Source organism: Oryzias melastigma, linkage group LG17, assembly GCF_002922805.2.
Source record: "Oryzias melastigma strain HK-1 linkage group LG17, ASM292280v2, whole genome shotgun sequence".
NCBI lineage: Eukaryota > Metazoa > Chordata > Actinopteri > Beloniformes > Adrianichthyidae > Oryzias > Oryzias melastigma.
Genome location: NC_050528.1, coordinates 28,215,743 through 28,224,208, shown reverse-complemented (window position 1 = coordinate 28,224,208; position 8,466 = coordinate 28,215,743). Strand labels below are relative to the sequence as shown.

The 8,466-nt window shown below is 42.8% G+C and overlaps 1 protein-coding gene across 1 annotated transcript in view; it reads left to right on the top strand.

Annotated features, from left to right (window-relative positions):
• Nucleotides 1-70: 70 nt before the first annotated feature.
• Nucleotides 71-8,466, top strand: part of twsg1a (twisted gastrulation BMP signaling modulator 1a) — a 19,857-nt gene continuing 11,461 nt past the window's right edge. The window contains exons 1-2 of the mRNA XM_024281037.2: nucleotides 71-640; nucleotides 1,073-1,227. Of these exons, the coding sequence (XP_024136805.1) occupies nucleotides 1,102-1,227 (126 nt within the window). The 5' untranslated portion in view covers nucleotides 71-640; nucleotides 1,073-1,101. The remainder of the gene's footprint in view (nucleotides 641-1,072; nucleotides 1,228-8,466) is intronic.

Genomic DNA, 8,466 nt, shown 5'->3' with positions numbered 1-8,466 from the left:
AGAATAATAAGCGCAAGATAACATCGGGCCAAAAATAACAATATAATAAAATGACCTGGAGGGCCGGATCCGGCCCCCGGGCCTCGACACATGTGTTCTACGGGCTCTGGCTCCAGCGGGCGTCAGCCCTATGGGGCTCCTGCTCGGGGACGCATCATCGGCCTCATGGGGTCGCGCCTCCGCGGGGAGCGGTCATCTTTACAGCCTCTTGTTGCTCCTTCTCACGTGAGGAGCTCCCTCACAGCCCGCTGATTGGAGAGGAGACAAAGGACTCCCTGCCGAGGCGGAGGCTCGCTCGAGTCCATCTCACACTTTCGTGTTTTGCGCACTTTTACGCACAGTTTCTGCGCTCCGTGACTGGACGAGCGGCGCGTTCCTCTCGGGCTCCCTCGGCTCCTTCCGCGGGGGTCGGTGTGGCCTCAGGCCGGGCTTTGCCTCCGCAGACAGTGACTGGAAAATGGAGTCTGTGCCTTTAAGGCGCCCGACTGCCTGTCGCTTTGTGCTGCGCAGAGACTGACGCCCTCTGGACACAGTGGACACTTGAGCGGCGGCACCAAACCATCCTGGAGAAGTTCAAAGAGCAAACTGACGCGGTCCTTCTTCTGAAAGACAAGCCCGGGACTTCCTAAAGCGCCGCGAGGTGAGTGGAAATAAAGGATCCTTCTTCCAAAGCCCGCGCGCGCTCCTGTCGCAGTTGCGTGCGTTCCAGAGAAAGTTTGGAGCGAAGCGAAGGGGGGAAGAAAAGAAGAGGTGAAGAAACGCGCTCGGGAAGGAGGGAGCTCATGTTCCTCACGCTTTTCCCTCCTTCATGTGAAGGGAAACAACATGCAGTAAATGTTAGGAGGGAAAGCTGAGCCGCGAGGGCGCCGCACGTGCGCTAAAAACGGCTCCACTGCGCTGATGTTGCCAGATGTGAGGGTGGCACTGATGGCTTTGAATGACTTCTGTCTCCCTCAGGCCTGACTGTTGCATTTAAATGTGGATCTTTAGTGGAAACTACAGTGAACACCAGAAAGCGCATGTGAGTGAAAGTTCATCAAGTGAAGTTTTGAGTCCTTTTGTGTTGCTGTAGGTCCAGATCTGTGCTGGTGAGCCTTCAGGATGAGGCCTGCTCAGCTGATCCTCCCCGCCACCGCCGCTCTCCTCTTCGTCCTGTCAGGACTGTCTCTGACCTCTGGCTGTAACAAAGCCCTGTGTGCCAGCGACGTCAGCAAATGTCTCATCCAGGTAAGCTCTTCCTCCTCCACAAGCCTCAGAAAACAGCCTTCAGAGCCGCCCCCGTTCCCGTCAGAACAAATGAACTGCAGCCGCCAAAGTCAAGTTTGAGTCTGCCAGGATGAGATGGGATCTGGAGCCCAGAACAAAGATGGCATCTGTTGGGGAAGAATGCAGATGCATTCTTTGGATAAGCCAGGAGTGGTCTGGATGTTTTCCTGGGAGCAGGCTGATCTGTTGTCAGATGTTCTGCTGGTTCTGTGATTTATGACGGGCCTCTTTCGGGACGCCGGCCTGGCTTTCTTTCCAGCATGGTTCCCTGTGTGTCATTCTTTCCTCGCTCATGTGAAGCGTGGTTTGTTTGGAGAAGGGGTGCCACCGGCTCAGGTCCCTCCGTGAAGCGCGGTGAAGGTGTTGGCCCGTCTCTGATCCGGCTGTGAGCTGCAGCTCAGCAGCCCGGCCTCTTCCATTACCATCTTTAAAGTGCAGTCATTAACCTCGGGGCTGGTTTCACCTGAAGGACATCAGCTGGCTTTAACTACAGGGATGTTTTACAGTTAAGTGCTGGAAGTTTGCTGCTTTGCATGCAAACCGGTCCTTTTGTTCCGAGATGAGAAATGCAAACGACTAAATCCACTCAGATCAGGATCGGAATTGGGAAGTGTGAATCCCTGGGATGTGCTGCTGCAGCCAGACCTCCCATGATGCTCTGAAATATCTCTGACAGGTAAGCCTCCAAACATGCCCCCTGCCCGGCTTTATTGTTGTGCACAAACCAAATGTTCCTTGATTCTAATTTTCAGATCTGATAAAGCCCAATGATTAGCTGTAATTGTCTGTAATTACGATAAGAGGCTTCGGGGCAAACGTTACGACTGTTTGTTGTGCAAATGTGGTCAAAGCCTGTTCTATGAGGAGCCTGGATGGAGCTGCAGCTTCCTGGTGTTATGTCAAAGCCATTACCCGTCTGAGCTGGGCTGTTTGTGCAGCGCCGCTTGTGCTGTGGCTTCGGGGGGTTTTGGGTTTCTAAAACAGCCGTGTAATGTTTGGAGTGAGCAGAGCCGCTCATAAACTGCAGCTTGAAGGGACGCGTCATCACCTTTAAACATGCAGGGTGTTGAAATCAGACTTGACTCAGCGATAAACAAGAACAAAGCAGAGGTTTAGGAGTAGCTGAAGGTTTCTTCTGGCTTGTCGTGGCCTATATTTAAATCTGTCATTGTTTTTGTTTCAGAATATAAGGCTCGACATAGAAGGGTTCTTGCTTTTTTTTTAAGCAGTTAAAGCCCATTTCTGGGGGGGGGCACCTGCACTGCGGTCAGCTTGTTGGTACGGCGGAGGTGGGTTAGCTTAGAGCAGGGGTGTCAAACTCAATCACACAGGGGCGAAAATCCAAAACACACCTTGTGTCACGGGCCGAACAGGAAAAAGTTTAAAAATGCAACTTTTTAACGTAATTATGAACTAGATATATAGCATTACCTGAGATAATGCTAGAGTGAATCGGAGCTGAATTTGGCTGCTGAAGATGCTGAAATTGATACCTAAAAACGATGAATTTGATAGACAACTAAAATTTTAGCTAAATGCCAAATTAGAGTAAAAACCAAAGAAAAAAACTTAGGTTATTCAAAACAGCTAGCACGTTGCTGAAACATTAGCTAAACTAAAAAATAGCATAAAAAACTGAAAAAAACCTCCAAATTACCCCAAACAGCTAGCATCTGGCTGAAATATTAACCAAACAAAAGAAAAACTACCTAAAAAAATGAAAAAGAAATTTACCCAAAATAGTTTGCATTTAACTGAAGTATTAGATAAGCTCCAAAATTGACAACAAAAAACTGAAAAAAAAATTAAATTAGCCAGAACAGCTAGCATGTAGCTGAAATATCAGCTAAGCTCTAAAATCGACTAAAAAATCATGGTAAATGCCAAAATAGTCCAAAAAGTTAGCAGAATGCCAATTTTTAAAACTTTGAAACCGTAACTTTTTAACATAATTATGAATAATAAAAATGCAGGAATATTATTCCAGAATAAATCAGTTTAAACTTTAAATAACTTTCAATATTTTACTCTCCATAAAAATGTATTTTGTCAAAATTATACAAGTTATAAATGAGAACAAGATAACATCGGGGCGTTAATAACAATAAAATAAATTGATCTGGAGGGCCGGATCCGGCCCCCGGGCCTTGACTTTGACACACGTTTCTTAGAGAAATGTGCAGATTTGTAGTCAGAAACCAAACTGTGAAATAAATGAAGCTCTTTGTGTGTTTTCTTTGTTTTATGCGGTTTGATGATCTTACTGGAGCCAGAATGAAGGTATTCAGGCCATTTGACCAAAACTGAAGGAGGAAATTCCCCAGATCCTCCGGATATCGTTCTTGTTCTGTGTGAGCTGGAGCCGTGGAGGCTGCTCTCTGTCCAGAACCCCCCGTGGTTCTGGCTTCTTCAAAACACTGGAGTCCTCCTTGTTCGCCGTTACTTCCAGGTGGCTTGTTTCTGTTGAACCCGCACTCAGGACAAACTCTGCAGCTCCTGTGACCCGGCTGACACCAACTTGTTAGCTGTCAGAGGTGAGAGTGATGGTGTGTGTGCGCCGAAGGAGAAACTTCTCCATCCAGCCTGTCTGTGAGACGCTCCGCTTTGCTTTTGATGAGTTGGATCTGCCGTCTGATGCTGGCTTTCACGCTCCGCTGCCATCTCAAGTCGTTTGTCTGAATTCCTCAAAACCCCTGAGAGCAGGAGAACATTAGAGGAGGAGGAGGAGTGGGCTGAGGTCAGGAGGAGGTGTGTGTGGTGGGAGGCTGGCGGAGGAGCTGGGGAAGTGTGTGCAGTAAAGTCTGGGCCGTGCAGCAGGGTGGGGCCGCGGCTTTGAAAGCCAGCGGTCGCCTGCTTGGCAGGACGAGGCAGCACATGTTCCCTCTCCGTGCACGCCGCCTCAGCCCCGCCGCTGACTGATCGCTATGGTTTCCACTTGAGAGCAAGAGCGGCCTAATAGGATGGTTTTCAGATAAGCTCATCCATCTCAGCGGTGAATGTGCGGTTGGAGGTCTGGAAGTGCTGTTTGTTTCCATTAGTCCGCCCATTAGATCCCAACTGTTTATGCTCCTAAATGTCAGATATCTAAATGAGGAGTTTTCAACCTACAGTCACATCCTCTCCACACGCAGAACATCCTTCTAGTAAATGTTGGTGCATTCTGGAGCTCGGTGAGCTGACAGTCTGCAGAGAATCTGTTTTTGTCATCAAGAATAAGAAGCTTACGGCGGCCCACAACTGCAAATCACATCAACACAAAAACATTTAGAGATCACAATCAAAAAAACATATTTTAGAAATTAAAAGAAATTTCAAGAAACCAAAATATATTAAGTAAAACATTAGGGAAAACAAACTAATTATGGGATGTCACCGACTGGATGAAGACGTTTGAATTTTGGAGAGAGAAAGCAGAAAGATGTTTACCCTGAGCTTTGGTGAAGAGTTTATGGATCAACCACTGAACCTTTGTGGTGGCTGTGGTCAGAAGACAGTAGAGAGCCAAATAATTTCAGGTTATCATGATGGACACGTGTCATCATCCTTACATCATCAGTGATGCCTACCTTTAATGGTTTACCGTCTTGTTTCTTTGACTTGTTTAATTTTTTGTTCTGTTTGGATTCACGTTTTGGTTTTTAACTTGTTTCCTTTTTGTTTTGTTCCATTTTTCAGAGTAGCTTTTTTGGGGGGATTTTTTGGAATTTGTTTCAGTTTTGGATTGCGTTTTACTTATTTTTTTTCTTTTTGAATTACATTTTGGTTGCCGACTTGTTTAATTTTTTGCTTTATTTCATTTTGTTAGGGTATACGTTTTGCTTTGACTTGTTTTCTTTTTTGTTTTGTTTCATTTTTGGAACTGCTCTTTGTTATTATTATATCTTGGCTACTGACTTGTTTCCTTTTTTGTTTTGTTTCTTTTTTTGGATTTTTTTTAAATTATATTTTAGTTTCTGACTTGTTTCCTTTTTTGTTTTGGTATATTTTTGGATAAGGTTTTTTTATTACGTTTTGGTTTCTGACTCGTTTAATGTTTTGTTTTGTTTTTTTTCTGTTTTGATATATGTTTTGGTTTCTAACTTGTTTCCTTTTTGCTATCTTCCATTTTTAGAATTGCCTTTTTTATTTGGAATTGCGCTTTTGTTTCTGACTTGCTTCCTTTTTTGTTTTGTTTCATTTTTGGGTTGCATTTTATTTATTTTTTTTATTTTTTATTACATTTTGGTTACCGACTTGTTTAATTTTTTGCTTTGTTTCATTTTGTTTGGTTATATGTTTTGCTTTGACTTGTTTTGTTATTTGGTTTTGTTTAATTTCTCTGGAATTATGTTTTAGTTTCTGTCCTGTTTCCTTTTTTGTTTTGTTTCATTTTTTTAAAAATAATGTTTCAGTTTCTGACTTGTTTCCTTTTTTGTTTTGTTTTATTTTCTTGGGGAATTACATTTTGTTTTCTAGGAATGTAGCCACGAGAGGGTTAAAACAAATACGGAGGGTCATGTGAGGAATAGTGACCAATGTCAAATCTTTGTCAAAATTTTTGTTTTGGTTTCAAAATGTAATTTTTTTTAAATTTCTTTTGTGTTTTTAAATGTGGTAATCTTAAATATGGTTTTAAGTAGAGTATTTATTGACGCGATTAAGCCAAAAGAAAATTCTTCCACATCTGCAGTGATGAACAAGGAAACACTCTCAGGGAAACGAGGTTTTTGAGCCAACAGATTTTTTTTTTATATATATGAAGATACAATAGTTTAGGGATTTAATTTTTTTTTAAGTTTTCTTGGTTTTGCATTTGACAGACACAAAAGAGACAAACAATTTTTACATATTTTACATAACAATTTTCATCAAGAACATCGTAATTATTTCTCATTTTTGGTTTCTGAACTAAATGTTTCAAATGCAAAAGGGATTGTAGTTGACTAGAATACAAAGCTGGATTAAATCATAATCAAGAGGACAGATTTGATGATTTTGGCACTAGTTATAAAAAAACGTTATCACCTCAGGAGAGATTCTGGAGTCCCACAGGGTTTAGTTGTTGGACTTCTGATATTCTGGTCAAAAAAGTAGAGAAAATCTGAGCTCTTGATTGAAACAATCATTCAAATTCCAAATCTTGTGGTTTTTCTTGTGTTGACCCGGTATGTCGAGAGCAGAACCGAACCAGCCTCCTGCTGTCTTAAATAAATGGAGAGACTCGGGGGTTTCAGGTGAGACTTGGAGAAGCTGAAGGTGTTCTCATGCAGAAAGTGAGTTTTCTGAATTCTCTACACCAACTACCTACAGAAGTGATTTAAAATTCTGCTTGTTTATAAATCACTAAATGCTAGAAAACAGAAGTATCTGATGTCCTGATTCTGGAACCAGCAGGGCGTGAAGACCTGCAGGAAGCAAACAGGCAGCTGGACTCCAGCAGCGTCAATGAGCTCACATGGATCTAAACCTGTTCCATATTTAAGTCCTGTTCTTTGCATGTTCTTCTACAGTTTGAACTTCAACAGCCATAGACTTTTCTTCTGGCCTTTTATTGTTCTCTGATTTTAAAGGTTTGTCAGGTTCGTCTTTATGTAAAGCTCTTTAAGTTTCCTTTGTGTCTTCAAAGCCGTCCTGTGAGGCGAGTTTTGCTCTTTGTCCTCTGGATGCAGAAGTCGTAGCTCAGCTGCGCTGATGCTAGGCTAACTCCCCAGACTCTCCTCTGCATCTGAAACTATTATTTTCTGATTAGTGAAATGTGAGACACATGTTTTGTTCCCAAAGCAGCTGTTTAGTTTCTTATAATTCCCGCTCTAAGAGTCATAATTAGTCATGGGATCCGATGTTGATCAGAGGTTTGGGGACGGCGTGGCCGGTCATTAAGTGAGCTGTGTGTGGTTTTGCAATCCTTCACTGGTGAGTCACCGGAGAGCCTTTTATCATCGCGGGACTGTTTACGCGGAGGAGCCGCTTTCTGCGGACATATTAAAGGAGGAATGGGGAGGAAGGGGGGCCGGCAGGAGAAAGGTAGACAAACTAAAAATGGGAGGATGGGGGGGGGTGGCCCTGTTCTGCTCTCCAGGTGTTTTCCTCTCCCCCTCCTCTTCCTCCCCCATCCTTGTGACCTTGACGTTGAGGAATGTGCTCCGTTTTGTCAGAGGGGAGCAGAGGGAGGAAGAGGAGCTGCTCCATCTCTATCTGTGTGGTTTTAGTGTCCTCAACAATGAAAGCAGCACTCGACCCAGAACAGTGTGGAAGAACTTCATGCTGAAACGGTTCCTGAGGTTTTCTCTGGACCAGGCTCGGCAGAGGAAGACGCAGACTGACGCTCAAGTGTTCTTGGCTTGTTTTCATCCGATTCTCTCCCATTCAAAGACAGCCGTCCAGCTTTTGTGGAGCATAATTCCAGCAGCCCTCTGAGGGCGTGTTCACAGCCTGTTGTGACCTGCTGCCTGATTCAGCCTCACAGCAGATGATTCCTAACAAACTCTGATCAATTGCAATTCAACTTTATTTAAAAGGCTTGTTCTCCTGCATCTTCTCTGGAGGTTCCAAAGGAGAAAATCTTATGAAGTTAAACGAGTTGGAACCTGCTGTGGTTATGAGTCCAAACGCTCTTTCCTGTTATGGTCTGTGTTGTCTGTCTACATATTGTTGCTTTTTTAACTCTAGAAACACACAACTTTTACATTAGAGAATATGAAAGTAAAACAAAACATTTTTTTGTAGTTGTCCAAATTCTAAACTTGATGTCAAATTTCTAATTTAATTTATTTGAGGAATTCTGAAGTTGTTTAGACCAGAGGTCAGCAACCTTTATTAGTATGAGATCCATTTAGTCCGTTTTCTACCTATCAAAACCTAGAAGGAGCCGTGTAGTCTTACTTTAGCCTTTAAGAAATTTGGATTTGGATTTATTACCTTCTTTTTTAATAATAAATATAAAAAAAGCAAAGATATAAAAAGAACTTAGCATCTCTCAAAATTTGATTTTTTTTTCTTTTACCTTTGACAGAAGCTCAAATAACATATTTTCAAAATAAAAGACTCTGTGCCAAACAGGATCATCCCAGTGCAGCTCTGGACAGCTAGTAACCAATGTTGTGCAGCATAAGATACTTTGTGCTTTTAACTCATAAAAGATCAAACTTTTTACCAAAGTTTGCATATAAAATCAGTTCATTCTGGAGGTAGAGTTGATCAAACAAGACGTCTTCAGGTCAA